Raw genomic sequence first — 21725 nt, 5'->3', positions numbered from 1 at the left:
TTCGCACTCCTTTGATACTTCTTTTCTAAGAAGCCTTTTCTAAGGAGTCTTCCTTATGGGTCGGGGAAAAACTCCAGTTTCTTCTAAATTGGTTTGGAATCGGTGTCGAGGACAAACCTCACACCAGCACAGGGCTCCATGCTGTCTAAGCTTGCTTTCTGATTGTCACTAACAGGGATGCCCTGAAGGGACACTTGCAACATGCCAGGGAATGGCGTCTGGTGGCCAAGGCTCCGACAGCGGAGGGAGGCTGCAGTGCAGGGAGAGGAGCTACTCAGAGGGCCACGTTGTGGAGGTGGCCGAACACCTTTTTGGAGTCTATCTCCCCTTCAACCATGTGGGGGTGGATGTCCACGATCATCCCCGCATCCCTGCACAGCTTAAGCAGGGTCCGGATGTTATTCTTGGACAGCCGCAGGTATCTGTGCAAGAGAAGGTCAAAGAGGTCAGTTAGAGGGTTAAAGGTCGAGTCCCAATAACTTTTACCTTAACTGAGGAGAGCTGAGATTGAAGCAGAAGTGCTGGTTCTCTGCAAGGGACTGGCTCTCACAGACATTTGTGGAGCTGTCAGAGACCTGGTAAGACAGTGGGACACTATACAGGGGCAGGAGTTTGTGTTTAATGCAGTGAGCCACTGCACCTGTCCACCCCCCAGTCAGTGAGCAGGGCGGGAGTTTATGTTTGAGGCATTCAGCCACCGCACCTGTCCACCCCTCGGTCGGTCAGTGGGCAGAGCAGGAGTTCGTGTTTGAGGCATTTAGCCACTGCACCTGTCTACCCCTCGGTCAGTGAGCAGGGAAGGAGTTTGTAGTTAAGGCATTTAGCAACTGCACCTGTCCACCCCTTGGTCGGTCAGTGAGCAGGGCAGGAGTTTGTGTTTGAGGCATTCAGCCACTGCACCTGTCCACCCCTTGGTCAGTGAGCAGGGCAGGAGTTTGCCATGGGGCCATTTGATTGCTGGGGGTCTGAGGCTGTGTTAAATCTACAGATGAGTTTGCTGCTCTCAATTTTATAAGGACTGTGACTGCATTATTCTGTTTTTCCCTCTTCTTCTGCTAAAGTTTCTGAGTTTGTCAGTTGCACTTTTACAATAAAGGATAACACTGGGCTGGGGAGAGACCTTGGATTTCTGAAAACTAACAGGTCCTGACAAATAGGACAGAGCAAGTAAGAATGGAGACCTTTGGTGAGAACAGGAAATATCAAACGGTTTCACCCTTTGTTCATGATCCCTCACTTTATGGGGGCAAGACATGATTGCAAGAGGGACTTTACCTAACAATTGCAATCAGTGTAACTGGCTTATTGTACCCTCAATGAATCCCCAACAATAAAAAAAAAAAAAAGTGTAAAGCCCCCCAAAGCTGGGGATGGTGGCCACTGTTACCAGCAATTCAGCACCACTGTGTGAGGGTCTTAGGGGGAATTTCCTGTTAGAATAAGGCCACAAATAACTCATTCTTTCCTTTTTTGAAGAATAGCCAAGTTTCTATTGTGAAACAAATGAAATACTGGGAGGGTTCTGAAAGGGTCCAAGGATGTGGTATCAAAATGGCAGCACCTGAAAGACACACCCCCTTGGGGGCTGGGCCACTGCCAGGAGAGCCGCTGGCAAATCCAGAGGCTTCAGCCCCGGAGCAGCCTTTTGACTGCTCCAACCCAAGGACAGAGCTCAGACACAGTTCTCCAGGCTCCACCCAGGCATCCCAGCCAGACACAGCTGAAATCAAAGCCTGTTTTCCTGCAGCACACCACCCCCACCCACGAAGGGTGCTTACCGGCAGCTCAGCACCTCCTCTGGCTTGAGCATTTTCGCAGTCTCCACCTTGGTCTCCAGGCCTTTCTCCATGAGGTTCTTCAGCTTGCGTTCATAAGTGGAGTCACTTGTCTTGCTGGTCCACTCTCTTAGGAAGGTTGGCCTCCTGCTGCCAAAGATATTTTCCTGTAACACATTATCCATGACACTGCTTTGTCGACGGTGCGAGCCTGGCCGCTGAATGATGGACTCAAGGGCGATGGCATCTTTGATGTCTAACTCTGAAATTGGACACAAGTCACCAGGAGTTAGATCCTGGGAGAGGTGACAGGTAGGGTGCGCAGGAAGGGGAGGAGGGCTAGGAAGCATGGGCTTCAAACAATACCCGCTGTGACGTGTAAAGTTTTCCTAGCACTTGTTTAAATTTCATTTATCTTTTTTCCCCTCCTTCCTTTCTCCCTGCCCTCCAGCCCCTTCCCTATTCCTCCTTCCTCTTTCCCCTTCTTTCAATCTCTTTTCCCTTTCTCCTCAAAAGTAGTTCACCCAAAGAGAACGAACTTACAGATAGGGAAAGGTATCAGAGGAGAAGAGCTTTGCACTGTATTTTTAAGGATGGATTTTGTATGAGTAAGAAAAGGAAGAAAAAGACTGTAGGCTGAACAGCCTCATGCACCAAGGCAGAAATTCCTGCAATGAGATGGGAGCGTCTGAGCCCACCGACTGTCAGGTGTGTGCTGAATACGTTACTGGTGGGCCAGAGCTCAGAGAACTTATTTTTTCCTTCTTGTTCGATTTCCTCATCTTTTACCTATTTTTTAACCTATGAGAATGGAATACTTTCTACTCACTTCCATTTCTAACTGGAATGACTAGTACAGAGACGATCTATTGTTTTTTAAAGCAATATTTGTCTACCATGCTAGCAACTGCAGCAAATTTTATTGATTTTTTTTTTTTTAACTAGAATTTCTGGAGTTTTGCAGATATGCAATCCTATCAGGGGAAAAAATGACAATATCTTCCAATATTTATAGAATTGTTTATTTTTCTTGGCATACTACATTTGGCAGACCCTCCAAACTGTCAACAATGATGATAACAGTCAATTGCCCCACTTTGCTCCTGATTTTATTAAAATGATTTTAGCATTTCATCAAGAACAATAATTGCTACTCTTTTTGATACGTTTAACTCCTAGTTTACAGTTTTTATGAGTAATGAGTGCTTGATTCTACGTGTGTATTGCTTTTTTGCCATCTACTGATATAATCACATCATCTTCCTTCCATTTGTCGATACAATAAATTATGTTGTTACTTACACTAATGTTGAACTATTTCTCACTCGCTGTAATAAATCTCACCTGCAACGTGGTGTACTATTCATTTCAAACATTGTACATTGGATATACTTTCATACACCGAGTGTTTTCTTAAAATGTTTTAGGTTTTTTACATCTATACCATTCTGAGATTGGCCCTTTTTTGGTATAATATTTTAATGTGAAGGTTATGATGGCTTATTAAATTAATACAGAAATGTCTGTTTTATACAGCCCATAATAGTTGAAGTACTACTGAGATATTTTGCTCTTTAAAGGTTATACAGAATGTGCTGTGAAACCATTTGTCCTAGTGCCTTTTTTCAGTAGGAAAGTTAATTATTTTTCAACCTTCACTATGGAAATTGCCATATTCAACTTTTCTGCTCTTTGTTGTACCAATTTTGATAACCTCTAAGATGACAGAAAATGATCGTTTCCTCTAGGTTTTCAAATATACTATATAGAGGTATAACACTCTCCCAACTCTTTCAGTCCTTGCTATTTATCCTTTGTCATGCAAAATCATATGTGGTTTTACTCCCTTTTTAACAAGACATAATAACTTCATGTCACTTGCCTTTAAAAAATGCTACCTTTAGATTTGCCCTTTTAATTGCTTTTTATCTTGGTTTTCAGGAATTGCAGCCAGTATTTAACATTAATTTCATTTTTCATAGTAATTCTTTCTTCTACTTATTAAATTAATACAAATATGGGTTGTTTCTTTTGTTTTATAAAGATAAGAATCATTACTTTTAGCTTTTATTGCAAATTTTCCTCTGAGCATACATTTTGCTCCCATCCCATAGCTTTTGGTATGATGCAGGTTTGTTTTCATTAGTTATTTTCTTTGATACAAGGATAATTTGGTTGTATGTTTCTTAACTTTTACTTTTTCAATTTGAGGGGCATCTTCTAATTTTATTCCTAATGATTGGTTTAGGATAATGTAGGTAGCCCCTAAATCTTTATTTTCTGAATGTTAGTGTTTTCTTGGTGGTGTAGTCCACAGGTGATCAATGTTCTTGGGTCCTATAAAGATGCCTGTTCTTTATTTGTATGTAAAGTTACAGCTTATTAACTGCACTGTCACGTTCTGGGTCCTTTCTGTTATTGTCAATACAATCTATTTGGTCCGGAAAGAAGCATATTAACCTTTACCACTATAACTATATTTTGGCAGGTTCTCTTCGCATTTCTAACGAGTTTGCTTGATTATTCAGCTGCTGTATTTTTGGTGCATGTAAGTTTGTGCTTATTACTTATTATCTTTAACATTTAAGAGGTGTTTCTTTTAGCCTCGGTTCTGCCTCACCCATTTGTTATTTCTTTGCCTTTCCTTTTGTTTTCAAGCTTTTTATATCACCTGGTTTTAAAAGGATATCTAGATTTTGATTTTTAACCCAGCTATTTCCTAACTTGGTGTCTCTGCTCTTTTCTAGAGTATTTTCTTCTGATGAAGGAATACATGGTTGATAAAATCCTATATATTTCTAAATCTGTAAATATCATTCATTCACCCTGACAGCGACTTCTGTGTGGGCTGCTGGCAGGATTGTGAGGTTACCGTCCTTTACTCTCAGTGGTCTGCGTGTGCCACTCAACTTCCACGTTGATCCCCATCTGATTCTTTCTCCTTTGTAAGTAAATTACTCCTTTTGTCTGTAAGCTTGCAAGATTTCATCAGTAAAGTTCAGGAATTTTACCAGGATATGCCTAGGGGGAGTGAGTTTAGGCCTACAACTATATAAATGTGGGTACAGTGGCCAGGAGAGACTGCCCAGGGCCTCACAGTGAGTTAGTGATGGAGTCAGCACTCTTAGTGCTGAGCATGGTGTTGTGCTACACTGGGTCCCTGACAGAGTGATGAGGTCAGGTGGCCTCAGCAGTCCCTGTGTGGGCATGGTGGGAACTGGTGCTATTGGTGTTCCAGGACACTCATGAGCTGAACATCATCTTTGACACAAATGGGAAAGAGCCATAGTCTTTCCTGAGATTTCTGATCCTCTTCTGGGTCAAGGTGAGTTTCATATAGAAAATAATAGCAGCAATATAAAAGGCAATGACAATTATACAGGTTTGCTAAGATTTATCAATTGACTATGTGCCAGGCAATATTTAGGGACTTTCTGGAGGGAAGGGAGATTATAGTCTCAAAACCACATTCTATCCATTTAACAAATTAAAACATTGAAAATTATATTAATGCATTCACGATGCCATAGCTAACCATAGTGGTAAACTCAGGACATGAACCCTGGTTGTCAGCACTTGTCTTTCAGAGCCTGTCCTGGGTACCCTCTTGGACAAAATGACCCAAATTCCTGGGTGTAAGGATGAAAAGATGTCTCATATTTCTAGTGGGCTCTGTTTGGGACTCCAGGGCTTCACTCTGTACTCATGGAAACAACAAGGGTATGGACCGCTAGCCTTCTGCATTGGGAATGCAACCTTGGCCTACTGACTATAGAATACCCTGGATAGGGTGCCCAGGAAGGAAAAGCAAAATGAATTCCTTTCTCCCACTCTAGCTACTCAAACTTTGCCAAAATTTACCTTGGAAATGTGTTCAAATTGTTTTCCTTGGATTTTTAATTTTTTTTTTATTGTTGGGGAATCATTGAGGGTAGAATGAGCCAGGTTACACTGCTTGTGTTCGCTGGGTGAAGTCTGTCTGTTAATAGTGTACCATCCCCAAGAGACGTGTTATACACCATGGCCCCCCAGCCCTCCCTTCTTCCCTCTTTCCCCTCCACCATGTACTAGCATCAGTTGTCCTCATATCAGAATTGAGTACATTGGATTCTTGCTTCTCCATTCTTGTGATGCTTTACTAAGAAGAATGTATTTAAACTCCATTCAATGTAATACAAAAGATGTAAACTGACCATCCTTTTTAGTGGTTGTATAGTATTCCATAGTATACATATATCATGGCTTTTAATCCATTCCTGGATTGGTGGGCATTTAGGCTGTTTCCACATTTTGGTGATTGTAAATTGAGCTATGATAAATAGTCTAGTGAAAATGTCCTGATGATAAAGTGATTTGTTTTCTTCTGGGTAGATGCCCAGTAATGGGATTGTAGGATCAAATGGGAGGTCTAGTTTGAGTTCTTTCAGAATTCTCCATACCTTCTTCCAAAAAGTTGTATTACTTTGCAGTCCCACCAGCAGTGTAAAAGTGTTCCTTCTCTCCACATCTGCAGCTTTGAGTCTTTGTGATGTGGTGATAGCTCAGGGTAGTTTTGATTTGCATTTCTCTGATAATTAGAGATGATGAGAATTTTTACACATGCTTGTTAGCCATTGTCTGTCTTCTTTAGAGAAAGTTCTATTCAGCTCACTTGCCCATTGATACAAGGGATTGTTGGCTTTTTTTTTGTTGCTTAATTTGAGTTCTCTGTAGATTCTAATTACTGAAATTTTGTCCAATTCATAATATGCAAATAACTTTTCCCATTCTGATGGTTGTCTATTTGCTTTGGTTATTGTCTCCTTAGCTGTACAGAAGCCATTCAGTTTAATTAAGTCCCATTGTTTATTTTTGTTGTTGTTGCAATTGCCACTGGAGTGAAGCTAATCAAAGGACACAATTCCCTTCTCAGTAGCTTCAAAGAAAATGAAATACCTAGGAATATACCTAACAAAAGAGGTAAAAGACCTCTATAAATAAAACTGCGAAATCCTAAGAAAAGAAATAGCAGAAGATATTAACAAATGGAAGAACATACCATGCTCATGGCAGGGAAGAATCAACATTATTAAAGTGTCTATATTTCCCAAAGAATCAACATGGTTAAAATGTCTATATTTCCCAAACCAATTTACAGATTCAATGCAATCCCCATTAAAATACCAACATCATACATTTAAGATTTGGAAAAAATAATTCATTGTTTTGTATGAAACCAGAAAAAAACCCATATAGGTAAGGCAATTCTTAGTAATAAAAACAAGCCTGGGGGCATTAGCCTACCAGACTTTAGGCTGTACTACAAGGCCATAGTTATCAAAACAGCATGGTATTGGCACAAAAATAGAGACATAAACATCTGGAATCAAATAGAAAATCATGAGATGAAACAAAAATCTTACAGCCACCTGATTTATTTATTTTTGCAGTTTTTGTCCGGGGCCAGGTTTGAACCCACCACCTCCAGTATATGAGGCGGGCGCCCTACTCCTTTGAGCCACAGGCTCTGCCCCAGCCACCTGATCTTTGATAAATCAAAAAAGAATATTCACTGGGAGAGAGAATCCCTATTCAATAAATGGTGCTGGGAGAACTGGATAACCACATGTAAAACACTGAAACTGGACATGCACCTTTCTCCACTTACAAAAACTTAATCCAGATGGATAAAAGATCTAAATCTAAGGTATGAATCAATAAAAATCCTTGAATAAAGTATGAGGAAAACAATTGAAGCTATCGGCCTGGGGAAAGACTTTATAAAGAAGACTCCAGTGGCAATTCCTCGAATTTTTTTTACTAGCTTTAGCCAGAGTAACCATTCCAAAGTTCAAATCCAACTTGGTAATTTCCTTCTTAAAATTTGTCAGTAACTTGCCACTGCATTCAATCAGGCCTATGGTTTCAAAAGGCCAATTTGATACTTTTACCTTCAACTGAGATGGGATAACAGCAACTGGATTTATCATTCCTCCTTAAGCAATCAAAGAACTAGGCATGTTGTATGAACAGCAGTTTTCAGACATGGACAACAGGCAACACAGGGCAGTGATCTCTGAGTGAAGGAAAAGAAACAAGTTGAATCCCATGATCGCCCCAGCTTACAGGTGGAAGATGCTTCCAGGATTACAGCACAAGGATGCAGACCTTAGCAGTCCCTCTGGGTTAAGGAGAGAGAGAGTATAAATTTGGGTAGGTCAAATCAGCTAGAATAACTGGAGAAAAAGCTGCACAGAGAACTGCAGAGTTATGCAAAGGCTCATCTCAGCTGAGGACTAACCAGCACATTTGGGAAAGAAAACTACACAGATAACTAAACAGTGATTTAAATGTATTCCATTATACTCACGAAGGCATGGGCACATGAAGGAGAGACATCAAAGATTAAAAATGATCCAAATAGGAGTTATAGAAATGAAAATGTCAATATTTGATATGAAATTCCATCAGATGGAATTAACAGCATATTAGGCATTGAAAAAGAAAAGATTGCTGAACTTGAAGACAGAGCAACAGAAACTATGCAAAATGAAACACAAAGAGAAAAGACTGAAAGATTTTTAAAACCCCAATGACTTGTGTGTAAATGGCATGCCTGAAGGAAAGGGGAGAGAATGGAAGAGTGAAAAAAAAAATGTAAAAAATAATGGCAAAAGGAAGGGAGGAGGGGTGCGAGCAAGGAAAAGAAAAAAAAAGAAAGAAAATAGTGACTAATTCTCACATAAGTTGGATTTAATTTTGACCAAAGTACATTACTTATACATTAATTTTTAATTCAACTTGTTAATATGTTGTTTAGGATATTGCATCCTCATTTATAAGTGAAATATGTTTGTAATTTTTCCTTTATAATAATATATTTTCTCCAATTTTAATATCAGGTGTATCCAGATTAAGTAGAATGATTTTGAAGTATTTCTTCTTTTTCTATTGTCTATAAGATTTGGGATGATCTATTTTTTGAAATTACTTTTTACTTTTATTTATAAATATTAGTTGCCTATTTTTTGAGACTTTGGAAAAAAATAAGACATTAACTGATGACTCCATACTGAACCACAGAGTCAAAGCATTCTATAATAGACATACTTTATCTGACAATGTGAATGTTACTTTCTTTGCATTATTATTATTATTATTATTATTATTGCTTAATAATCGCAAAAGATTACCTAAATTTTATAAAAACTAGAAGCCAAGAATCTCAACAAACCCCAAACACAAGAAACATGAAGCCAACATTAAGGCATATCATAATCAAATCGCTTGAAAGGAAAATCCTAAAAGAAGCCAGAGGGAAAAGATGCTTTGAAGAGGAAGGAAGATTAGAACAACAACCCAACTTCCCCCAGGGACTGATGCAAGTGAGAAGACAGGAGGCCGCACCTGCAAAGTTCTGAAAGAAGAAAGGCTGTCAATCTAAAATTCTCCACTCAGCAAAACCATCTTGCAGCAGCAGAAGTAAAATAAAGACCTTTCTGGAAGCCATAAGAATTTATTACCAACAAACCCACACCACAAATTATGTTGAGGGAAGATCTTCAGGTACAAGGAAAATGACTCCAGTAGAAATCTGGATCAACAAGCAAGAATCAAAAGCACTGGAAGTGTTAGATATGGGGGCAGACACAAAAATATGTTTAAAATATAGTGTTCAAGGGAAAAAGAATAAGAACGTATTGGTGGGGTTTATAATGTGTGGAAAAACATAATGTGTGGATTCCCTGGAATTTCTGGAGATATCAGGAAAACAACGTCATGGAGAAGAGTCGAGAGGCATAAACTCTTGTAAGTTTCTTATGCTGATGCTTCACAGAAAGTGAAGGTGGACTGCAGTGACTTACAGACATGTACCGTAGACCCTAATAGAATTACTGAAGTAATGGAAAATCTCCCTGATGAAGAGAATGTATATTCTGTAGTTTGGGGGTAGAGTGTTCTGTAAATGTCTGTTAGGTCCATTTGTCCCAGAGTCCCATTTAAGACCAGTGCTTCTGTTTTGATTTTCTGCCTCAACAACCTGTCCAGTGCTGTCAGTGGAGTGTTGAAGTCCCCAGAAATTACCATGCTACTGGTTTTTCTTTGATTAGATTTAGTAGAGTTTGCATTATAAATCTGGGTGCTCCTGTGTTAGCTACATACATATTTAGGATTGTTATGTCTTCTTGCTGAGTTTCTCCCTTTACCATCATATAATGACTATGTTTCTCTTTTTTACTGTTGTTGATTTAAAGTCTGTTTTTCCCAATGTGAGAATGTCTATACCATCTCACTTTGGGTTTCCATTTGCATGGAATATTTTTTCCATCCCTTTACCTTGAGTCCATGTGAGTCCTTGTGAATTAGAAGCATGTTTTAGAGACAGCATATACTTGAGGTGTTTTTCCATCCACTCAGCTGGTCTGAGGGCACTGAGACCATTCACTTTCAGCGTTAGTACTGACATACGGGGCACTGTTCTGTTCATCATGTTGGGTGATACCTTGTTTGTTTCCCTTCTTGTGCTCCTGTTTTATTAGAGCTGTGAGCTTTAGCTTTGGGGTACTTTTCCACTAGAGGATGTCTATTGTGCTGTTACCTGTATAATGCAGTTTTGAGCATTCCCTGTTGAGCAGGTCTAATAGTGACAAATTCCCTTAGTGTTTGCTTGTCTGGAAAAGTTTTATTTTTCCATCCTTTGTGAAACTTAGTTTTGCAGGATACAAGATTCTTGGCTGGCAATTTTTCTGCTAAGAAGATTAAAAATGGGTCCTAATCCCTCTGGGCTTGTTAGAGAAGTCTACTGAGAAGTCTGCTGACAGCATGTGGATCTTCCTTTGCAGGTCAGTGGATACTTTCATCTTGCAGCTTGTAGAATTTTTTTCCTGCATTTTGACTTTGGCCGGGGGGATGTCTACGTGTTTGGGAGATAACCTTTATGCTATGAATCTTCCTACTAGTGGATGACCATCTTGCATTTGGACATCTGAATCTCTGGATGATATCTCAGTATGAAATTTTCCTCAGTACTTCCATAGAATGTGTTTTCCATGCTTTTTGCTTTACCTTCTCCCTCGGGGATACCTGTAACTCACATGTTGGCCTGCTTTGCATAGTCTTATACTTCTCTGACATTAATTCTTTTTTTTTTTTTCTGCATCTTTGTCTGACTGGGTTAGTGCAAAAGCCTGTCTTTAATCTCTGAAATTCTTTCTTCTCCTTTGCGTAGCCTGTTGCCAAAGCTTTCTGCTGTGTTTTTGAAATACCCTAAATCACTCTTTCATTTCCTAAAGTTCTGCTGTATCTTTTTCAATAGTGAATGTTTTTTAGTGAGTGTTTCATTTTTTTAGTGAGTGTTTCATTTTTCCCCCCCATTCACATCTTGGAAAGTTGTTTTTGTCATTGTGTTTGTTTTCAACTTCCTCTTCAATTTGCCATCCACATTCTGAATTTCATCTCTGACACTTTGACAATTAGGTTGGAGTCCATTGTTTAAAATCTACTCTAAACCTCCGGCGGTGTCAAACGAGCGTATTTTTCATGTTGCCAGGGTTCTTGTTCTGATTCCTTCTCATCTGAATGTTTTTCTCTCAGCTCCACAGGTAAGCTCGCGGTGCACCTGCTCACCTCTGCTGGACACCGTCCTCCTGAGTGAGGAGGACAGGTCCCCTGTGTTGCGCTTGCATCCGGCCCTGGAGGATGGACCTGGCACAAAAGGAGGGGATGCACCGTGACCGTTTAACATTCCTGCTCTCTCGTGTCTCGGCCTTACTCTTCCCCTGTTGTCACTGGCAGTCCCCGTGTTGTACAGAGTGAATGCCCACCGAGTTCCGTCAGCAATGGCCATCGCCAGCCCCCGCTGGCTCCAGAGCTGCTCCGCGCACATGGCCGGCTGTGGCGTTTGTAGGCTCAGCGCGGGGCGGGAGTGCAGCCCCACCTGCGCCCCCTGGTGGTGGCGAGCTACAGCCCCGGATGGCAGCTTGAGCGCACCTGCACCCACCCCTGCGTGCGGTGGTGATTCCAGCCAGTGCCAGACAGCTGCCTCATTCAGATCCTCGGGCGATGGTGTTTGTTGGCCATGAGCGGGCTAGAGCACAGCCCTGCCCACATCAACAGGTGGCAGTGAATGTTAGCCCAACACATCCCCCACCCCCACCCGTGACAAGTGGGGGCGCACAGCTCCCAGCCACAAGACTTACCAGAGCGCCGGCCTCCTGGCTCCCTCTCCTGGGGTCTGGGGGTGATAGGGAGGCCCCAGGAACGGATCCGACCTCCAGATAGAGACAGTGCTCTGGGTCTAGGATTTAAAAATCTTGCCAGCCACAGTGCCCAGAGGGTTGGCGTGCCAGTGAGTCCCCACTGTGCCCTTTCTCCGTGGCAATGCTGCTGCACCGTCTCCAGAGGGCTCCCTGGGTGGGTCCAGCTGCTTCCTGCAGCTGGGACAGCAGTGATCGTGGGCGGAGTGTGCAGCCATGGGACTCCCCACTCTGTGCCTTTCTGCCGTGTACTCACCTCCTCTGTGTCCCTCCAAACCCCAGAGTGGGTCACCTCTCTTCCCTCTCCTTCATTTTGGGCGCTTTGTGTCACCTGCTTTTTGATTTGCAATGCTTTCTCTTAGATGACTGATTTGAAGGTGCGTGTCCACTTGGCACCTGCAGCCCTTGTGTGAAGGCAGCACAGGCTGCTTCTGATGGGCCATCCTGCCCCCCATCGAGATTTTTATTTTGATGAAGTTCTGCTTATTTATTTTTGCTTTTGTTACCTGTGCTTTTGTTGTCATAAACCAAAATCACTGCCAATACCCATGTGAAGACATGTTCCCCTGTGTTTTCTTCTAGGAGTTTTATAGTTCAGGTCTTTTGTTTAAGTACATTTAGAGTTAATTTTTATGAGTGGTGTAAGATAGGAGCCAAATTTCACTCCTTTGCATGTGGACATCCAGTTTTTTAACCACAATTTGTTGACAAGATTGTGTATTCTTGATCTCCTCACAAAATATAAGTAGATTCATTTCTGAGCTCTGTATTCTGTTCCATTGTCTAATGTTTCTGTTTTGATTCCAGTAACAAACTACTATCACTTTCTTTCATGGTTTGAAAACCAGGAAATGTTGTGCTTCTGGGTTTGTCCTTCTTTCTTTTGCTATTTGAAGTCTTTGTGGTTTCATATGAATTTTAGGATTGCTTTATTTCTGTGAAAAAATGTGATTAGAATGCTAATAGACATTGCACTGAATCTAGATTGCTTTGAGTAGAATGACATTTTGACAATATTCTTCAATCCATAAACACAGTATGTCTTTCTGTTTATTTTTGTCATCTTCAGTATCATCAGCATGTTGCGGTTTTCAGTGTACAGATCTTTTACTCTCTTGGTTAAATTTATTCCTAAGTTTTAATTTTTTGATGCTACTGTTGTTTGGATTGTTTTCTTTATTTCTTTTTCAGATAGTTCATTGTCAGTGTAAATTAACAGAACTGATTTTTATATGTTGATTTTGTATCCTGCAATTTTAATAAATTTGTTTATTCTAATAATTTGTTGCTAGCATCTTAAGGATATTCTCTATGCAAGAACATAGTTCTTAGTAGTCTCTTAGGATCTTTTGTACTTCTGGGGCATCAGTTGTACCTCCCTTTCATCTATCATTTTATTTATTTGAGTCCTTTATCTTTTTTCTTTGTTAGTCAATTGTGTTTTGTCAATTTTGCTTAGGTTCTCAAAAAACCAACTCTTAGTTTTATTGGTCTTTTCTTTTTTTTTTTTTTTTGTGGAGACAGAGTCTCACTTTATGGCCCTCGGTAGAGTGCCGTGGCCTCACACAGCTCACAGCAACCTCCAACTCCTGGGCTTAAGCGATTCTCTTGCCTCAGCCTCCCGAATAGCTGGGACTACAGGCGCCCACCACAACGCCCGGCTATTTTTTGGTTGCAGTTTGGCCGGGGCCGGGCTTGAACCCGTCACCCTCGGTATATGGGGCCGGCGCCTTACCGACTGAGCCACAGGCGCCGCCCTTATTGGTCTTTTCTAATCTGGTCTCATTTACCTAGCCTTTCATTTATTTCTGCTCTAGTCTTTATTATTTCCTTCATTCTGCTACCTTTGAGTTCAGTTTGATTTTTTCATAGTTCTTTGAGGTATAAAGTTATACTTTTTCAGATACTTTGTTTTTCTTAACATGGGTGTTTGTAGCTATACACATGTCTCTTAAAATTACTTTTGCTTCATCCTGTGAATTTTGGGATGTCATGTTTCTATTTTTGTTTGTTTCAAGAGCTTCTAAATTTACCTTTTGATATCTTCTTTGACCCATTGGGTTTTTAGGAGTGTGTTGTTAACTTACCAATTTATTTTTGAATTTTCAAACTTTATCTTGATATTTATTTCATATCATTGTGGTCAGAAAAAATACTTGATATGATTTCTGTCTTCTTAAATTTGTTAAGACTTGTTTTGTGGCCCAACATATGAACTATATTCTATATGCATTTGAGAAGAATGTGTATTCTGATGGAATGCTGTGCATATATCTCTTAGGTCCATTTGGTCTGTGCTGTTGTTCAAACCCACTGTTTCCTTATTGATTTTCTGTTTGGATGACCTATCCATTGTTGCAAGTGGGGTATTAAAGTCCCGTATCATTATTGTATCACTATTTATTTTTTCCTTTCAGTTCTGTTACATTTGTTTTTAGATTTTAGGAGCTTTACAGGACCTGGTAACTATGTCATGAAGTGTATAAGAGAGAGGAAGTGGTGGGATAGACTCTGGATTCCAACTTGGACCACCATGTTGGGACAGTGCCATTCCCTGAGATGGTGCATATGATGGGAGATACACAGGGTTAGCAGTGCCTGTGGCAATTCAAGCTAACGTCATATGTGGGTGTATAACTATCTTGAACTTGTCTCCCAATTCAGATATGCCCACTCATTTTAGGCCAGTTCACACAAGAAGCTCTCCTTACTGTACCCAGGTTCAGCTCTGACTCAGTCCTAGGTGCCACATCTGGATGCCCCAGGTGGTTAGATGCGTAAGCACCTGTTGTACTTGGGCAGGCCTATTGTCTGCCCCCAGTGGCCATTGGCTGTCGTGTAGTAGGAGAGGCCCAGCTTCTTCACTGTGGATCAGGGTGGGTTTGTCTCGGATGATGGAGAGAAGAGGTAGACTGTGGAGGATCAAATGCCTGGCAAGCCAACCTGCCCTGCTGGCATCTTGCAGCAATGAGGTGAAAGTCATTATTTAATCAGCTGTATGAGTTTCTTTCAGGGAAGGGGCTGACTTTGTTTAGGGAAATATCTTGATAGGCTACTTGAGGGCAGAGCAAGAAAAATGAAACAGAATTCTAAGTAAAAAGCCGGTGGTGAATGTGTTGGGTTAGAAAGGCAAAGGCAGGAGGGGAGGGAAGAGGAAAAAGATGGACAAAGGAGACCTGAGTGAGAACAGGACTAGGGTGGGGGAAGTAAGGTGCCCAGGGGACAAAACTTGGGGAGGTGGTCAGGGTCGGCATCGGAGAGTGAGCACCTTCTTGAATTTTGTGCCCTGGGTTCTTGGCTTATCTCATTCTAGTACTAGTCTTGGAACTGAGAAAAATATTAGGAGGAAACCCTCTGCAGGGAAGTGTAGCCAGGGAGAATGTCCTGGTGGTAAAGGAAAAAGGGCTTTGAAGAAAAAGGGGTCTCGTAATCAGCCTCAAATTTGCTGTATAATTTTGTGTTGGAACTCTTGCCTTCTATTGCCCTCAAACTTTCGGTAAAGTTTGCTTACACAGAGAGAAATCAAGGAAATGGGGCTATGCTTTGTTTAGGTTGGCCCAGAGCAGGGGAAAGAGAAATGCACTGGAAGAAAGATGTACAGAAGCTCGAGGGCCCAGCAGGACCAAGACTTCAGAGCCAGATGTGCCACTGGGGTCACAGCAAACTTGGGAAAGCTGTGGAGCTTTCCATGAAGCAGAAGCCAATCTAGTTTTTATTTTTTTTAACAAACTTTTTGTATTTTGGGGTTATGGATTTACAAAGAAGTTGCAAAGAAAATAGAGTTGCTTTGTGCCCATTCACGCCCCTCCCCTGAATGTTAACATCCAATCTCTCCAAATGACAACATCTTATGTAATCACAGCACAGGTGTCAAAACTAACAAATTAACATTGGCACATTATGGAACTTTTTTGATCTATCACCAGTTTTTCTACTAAAGAGGTGTTTCTCAAATCTAATCCACAACCCCACATTGCATTTAAAGACAATTGCATTTAGATCTGACAGGCAAATGACTACTGTGTATGATTACAATGGCTTTGGTATATTAAGTGAAAAGGGGGGAAAAGGATTTTTTTGTTGGGTACCACAGGAGTAATTTTCTATACAAAGCCGGCATTTCCTGCTTTAAAGCTCCTGTCCACCTTTCCCCTGGTTTAACTGTAATCCTGTGCAGATTTCTCTTTTACCATACACCTCTGTCCCAAGGGAACAAGGAATGCATCTGTTTTTCTAACACCATGGGAGAGCCCAACTGAAATTTTAGCAAAATTGTTATTTCAAAATATCCAATAACAGCTATTGAATGGCTCTTCTGCACCAGGAGAGGTGCTTTGGATGCAGCATTTTGCTAAATTCTCAACTACATGATGATGTTCTCATTTTATGGATGAGAAACTGGCCCCAGAGACAGGGTGACTTGCCCAGGAATACGTAGTGCCAAGCTCCTTATAAAGTGGTAAGGCCAGGATCCGAACCCAAAGCCTTTGGATTTGAGGATCTGGCACAACCTAAGCCTACCAGTTCCAAGGTGTGAGCGACACTTGGCAGGTTTCTGGCCAGCAGGTGTAATTGACCTTGTCACAGCATATGAATTAGTTAGACATCTTGGAACTCAAGAGGTTGATATCAACAGAATGTCTCCAGGAACCTGGGCTGTGTTATGCTGGCTTCCTGAGAACACCCGGGGGTGGGCAGAACATCTACAGCCCCTTGTCTTCTGTTCAGGAGCCACCCAGCTTGCTGGGCATGACCCCTGGTGTGATCCCCGAAGAGCCTCCTTCTGTGGGTCTCTGAACTCTGCACACAGTTTGGGGGCTGTGGATGCTGTTGCCCTAGGAAGCATTTGAACTTTTGGCCTCTTTGAGAGGAAGTGGGTTTGGGGGGCGACTCTGGTGTTCTCAGGCCAAGCTTCTTCCCTTACCAGATTTCCTGTGGCCTTCCCTGGTGTAGGTGGTGGAGACTAAGCTGAGGCGAGTCGTCCCCTTCTGTTGCACTCCATAGACCCGTCCTTCCCTCCTGGAGCTTTGTCCCGAGACCTTGGAGGGAGCAGGAGAGAAGTGACAGCCTGTTACAGGATCTGAATAGGCCTTACCACCCCACCCCCAAGTCATTTCAAGGGTTTGCTGAACGTCAGGCAAAGGCAACAAAGACTAGTGTTGGAGGGTCCTGGCCTGGCTAGGGGTGCTTGCCCACTAATGCCCCACTTTACCCCCTGGATCTCAGAGGGAGGCACCCCCTTGCTGGGCCATGGTGTTCTCAATGTTTAAATGGCCTTCCTGAGAGGCCTGGGGGGATAAAAGTGGGCAGGAAAAGAGGCAGCACTTAAGGACAGCAAAACTCTATGACAGGGATGTAGGGTTTCTTGGGACAGGTGGGTGGGGGCATGGGGAAGGGGCATGTGGGTGGTAGGAGACGAGTGGCTGCCCTGAGGGGAGTGGGCCTGGGGCTGGACAGGGCGTTTTACCTTCTCAGTGGCTGCAGCCTGGTTGGTCACTCCCTGCTTCTTTGCCTGCATTTTCAGGATGCTTTTGACCTTCTTTTCTTCCTTCGTATTTGCCTTAGGGTCTACCATCATCTTGCTCTTTTGCTTCAGAAAAGACATGGGAGCAGAGCCTTGCTGCCGCCCCTCTGGGGACAGCACCTCCTCTGTCCCCAAGAAGAAGGTTTCGGCCCCCATGTCTCCTTACCGTCCCTCTGCCTCCAGACAGACCCTGGTGTCCATGTCACTGTTCCCAGAATGACCTAAACGTCAGGTCTAGTTTTGTGCCTCTCCAGCTTGGGGTCCATCACAGGCTTCCTGTCACCCTCCACGTAAGAGCCTCTTCCCTAGCCTGGGAGGAATTCCTTTTGCCCCAAGTAGCTCTTCTGGCTGTGACTTCCCTGTCCTGAACTCTAGTCTGGTACCTCAGGAAGGCTGGCCTGTCTGGAGCAGGTCTTGCTGATTCAGACCTCTGGGACTTTCTTGCCTCTGCGCCAGAGCCCCTTCCTCTCCTCATCCCTCCCTACACATCTGTCTTTCCAGAGTGGTAGTCATGACTAATCCTGCCATTTTCTGCCCCTGGCTGCTCTCTGTGACCTGTCCAGGAGCCGAGCACATTCTGCCCTGAATTGAGTTCCTGTGCATGGCATGGTCCCAGCCTGCCCGCTCCACAGTGGAGGACGAGAGGAAGGAGTCACTGGAAATCTCCAGGGTCCTGAGAGGGCGGCATATGAGGGAGGCCCACTCGGGAGCACCCGGCCCAGTCTGTAGGGGGTGGAGGTGGGGATATCAGCACACCCTGGGAACTCTAAGAAGGAGTGTGCTGCCTGTGGTTACCCAGGGACAGCAGCTCAGGCCAGAGACCCCAGGGCAAATTGCCAGGGAGAGATTCCTGCTCTCTGTTGCTGAGCAACTGAGCAACTCTGGGCAAGGTACTCTCTCTTTGTGGCTTGATCTCCTTGTCTGAAAGGTGCAGATAATAGTAGGAGCTGCCTCACAAAGTCATTGTCAGAAATAAATGAACTGACCACAGGTAAGTGTGATGTCCTCCCTAAAGGATGTGGACACGTCACTATGTAGGTGGAAGGAGGGGTGAGTGAAGCTAGTCAGGTGTGCAAGGAAGCTGTCCCAGGGCATGCTTCATGTGGGAAACTACTACTTTCTAAGGAAGGTGGTACTGACTAGCTTTGGACTTTGCTTGGCTTGGTGGAGAAAGGGGTTGCAACTCGGTACCAGGGCTGAATTTGTGGGCTGAGAGGAGAAGCAGGCCACCCTCTCCAGGATAACCCTCCATCCCCAACCCGCAGCCCCACAATCCTCAGCCTCCCCAGAGGAATCACCTGGGTAGCTTCCACCAAAACCTCCCCCAGTTTTGGGAAACAGAATGGAATTGACATGATAATACCTTAGGCCCAAGGAAATTGCAATATTCATTGATTCAGTGGCCTCTGTGGCCAAGACTTTGGGCCTCAGGATTTCTTCTCTGATGCCAAAGGGGTAGTGCCATAAGCAGCCTGGAATGGGGGAAGAACCTGGGTGGCTAGGCCTGACCCAGGAGAGAGGAGAGGAGACTGCAACACACTGAGACAGGTATGTACCCCCCAACCTTCCTCACAAGAGGGTCCCCCTGCCACCTGCTGCCATCTGAGACCTGCCACAGATGCATCACCCTCTTTCTTAAGAGTTTCTTTAAAACTCCAGATGCTTCTGGGTATGGTAATTACACTTGATAATTTAATTATATTTTCAATATGAATATTAATGTTCCCTCTCTAGGACAAAAAATTTATTTACAATAAAAGTCAGGTATAAGGTAAAGCTTTTAAAACATTATTAGCATGTAATCCAAGGAGATGGAACTAAATACATTACCATGGAAGTGGATATAATTTCTGTGATTGATATTAAATTGAATTCTAAGAAACCCAGGCCCCCTGTCCAAATAGGAGCAGGGAGTGGGCCATCTGTGAATCCTTATTACCTTAGTAGTAAGTAGAATATGTTTGTCATATGTGTTTTATGTGTCTGGGGAACTGGCAGTCAAGATCTTTCTTACTGTAAGTGATGAGTAAGCACTTAAACAGAAAGGGATCTTTCCTGAAAGGCAGGGGGTGCTGAACTGTATAAAGGAGGTGGTTATGACAAGCTCCTGAGGTTGGGAATTGGATAAGTCCGAGTTTGAGCCCTGGCTCTATTCTTTATTAACACTGTGACTTCTAGAAAATGACTTCTCTTCACCCCAGCTTCCTAAGCCTTTAACCTTGGGGAGTCACAATGGCCGAGAGAAGTTGGAAAAATAAGCTATGTACAAGGAATGCTGAGCACAGTGCCTGGCTCACAAGTGACACCTGTTAAAATAGATGAGCATTGTCATTTTTTTCCCTTTCTTTTTTTAAAAATTAATTAATTAATTAATTTTTATTGTTGGGGATTCATTGAGGGTACAATAAGCCAGGTTACACTGATTGCATTTGTTAGGTAAAGTCCCTCTTGCAGTCATGCCATTTGTCACACATTTTGCTTTGGGGGCTGGAGTGTTTGAGACCAAGTCGTATCCTCTGTAGAGGATACCACTTTCTTTGTGGTGTCTCTCCTCTCAGCCAGAAAATTTAGCCCTGGCCCCAATTTGCCTCTGGGCCCAGAGTGGAGCTCTGGGAAAACTGAGACACTTGGTTGCTTACTAGAGAAAGAAAGAAAGAGCAGGTTAGACCACTCCAGTGCAGGATAGAGAGGAGAAGGTACATTAACAGGAGTCCAAGTGGGGTGATGGCCATAGGAAAGGCATTCTCTGTTATCATGACCCTAGGAAGGACAGTGGGAAGGATCTCAACCAGCCAACACTGAGTGCCCAGAGGCCACTGCCCCTCGGCCCTTCTCAACTCCTGATAAGGCTAACACACCCCACAGCTGGACTAACTTCAGTCAGGTTTCTCCTAACCTTTTACTTAGAGAATTTTTTTTTTTTAAAGAAAACTTACACTTATAAATTCTTTCTCTGTCCCTTTGAGATGTAAATTTTCTCTCAGCCTCTTGCTAGTTTTACAACCCAGGAATGGTTTTTCTGAAGAGCCAAAAGGCACACCTTTGAAATAGCATCATCATCACCACCAACACCCCTATCTCTCAATCTCTGTGTGGGCCTCACTTTTGTAAGTACCAAATTAGCAAACACAGGGCAGCATGATTGTGTTAATCGCCTCCCCTAACTTCCATGGTTCTCTTCGCTAGCTCACCCAGTGTTGATCAATAATAACCCTCCAGCCTTCTGTTTTAGGAAAGTCAAGCTCTCTCCCTGATTGCAGCAGTTCTGAATAAAGTCTGTGGCAGTCTCTTTCCAACAGTACCCACTTGGATAACTTGTTTCTTCTTCCCCTTCCTCCGCTCCAGCCACTCCAGCACACGGGTGAGGTCAGACATTCGCCTCTCTTCCACTGTTCTCCACGTGGACTTCCTCTCTATGGGCATTAAATGCTTTATATCCTCTGGATGCTCTGACATTGTGGAGTCTTGGGTGTATATTGGAGGGAGGCTGGCACTCTCTCACTTTCTAGATCCCTCTGTCTCAGCTTGCTGATCTAGGTGACTCAGAAGGTAGGGAGTGGCCTTCCAATGTGAACACAAAAGGCAGAGTTAGGCAAGAAGCTGGGGTATTTGCCTTAAAGGCTGGTAGGTCTGGGCAGTGATTATGAGGTCACCATCAGGCTTGATAGCTGGACCCTGGGTTCAGGGTGAGGTGGGACCTTGGCTACCTCCCATCATTCCCCATGTGGCTGCTTCCCCCATTCATGTACCATCTCTTCCCTGGACTCTGCCATGGCGTCCTGCCATCACTCCATAGTCACCTCCACAGACGTCCCGCTAAAACAAAGATCAGCTCACATATCTCATGTTCTCGAAAACCTTCAATGGCTTCTTGTTGCCTATAAACACCTCTCCCAAACTCCTTAGTTGGCATCCTGGCTTTCTACAATATACCCTGATTAGAATGAACCTCTTTATAAGCTCAATTATTCTATATTGATTTATTCATTCAACAGATAATTATCAGATACTGACTATTTGCCAGAAATAGTACTTAGCATTAAGGCAGGGGGAAAGAGAAGACCCTGTGAATCCATGGTGATGTTCTTAAGGAAGGAGTGCAATTGTATGAAAGCTTATCACAGTGGAATTAGACTTGTATCGTGTGAATGTTTCTTACGTGGGCTGTGCCACAGAGATTGAGCCTGCGAT

General features: G+C 43.0%; 1 protein-coding gene across 1 annotated transcript; it reads right to left on the bottom strand.

Annotated features, from left to right (window-relative positions):
- Window positions 1-274: 274 nt before the first annotated feature.
- C2H16orf78 (chromosome 2 C16orf78 homolog) lies at window positions 275-20990 on the bottom strand. Its single transcript, XM_053554040.1, has 6 exons — window positions 20841-20990; window positions 18156-18257; window positions 17478-17600; window positions 16935-17049; window positions 1779-2037; window positions 275-422 (listed from the first exon to the last, which is right to left on the bottom strand). Exons 1-6 carry the CDS (start codon window positions 20988-20990, stop codon window positions 275-277), a joined length of 897 nt encoding a protein of 298 aa, XP_053410015.1.
- Window positions 20991-21725: the final 735 nt, after the last annotated feature.

Source organism: Nycticebus coucang, chromosome 2 (assembly GCF_027406575.1).
Source record: "Nycticebus coucang isolate mNycCou1 chromosome 2, mNycCou1.pri, whole genome shotgun sequence".
Classification (NCBI taxonomy): domain Eukaryota; kingdom Metazoa; phylum Chordata; class Mammalia; order Primates; family Lorisidae; genus Nycticebus; species Nycticebus coucang.
This window is presented reverse-complemented; position numbering and strand designations above follow the sequence as displayed.

What these genes read in the sequence shown, in the direction of transcription:
- C2H16orf78 (XM_053554040.1), bottom strand. Translation starts at nt 20,990, where the DNA reads ATGTCAGAGCATCCAGAGGATATAAAGCATTTAATGCCCATAGAGAGG. An exon ending in CGTCCTCCACTGTGGAGCGG is followed by an intron (nt 17,601 to 18,155) that starts GCAGGCTGGGAC and finishes TCTTTTCTGAAG; the next exon opens with CAAAAGAGCAAGATGATGGT. An exon ending in GAGGAGGTGCTGAGCTGCCG is followed by an intron (nt 423 to 1,778) that starts GTAAGCACCCTT and finishes TCTCTTGCACAG; the next exon opens with ATACCTGCGGCTGTCCAAGA.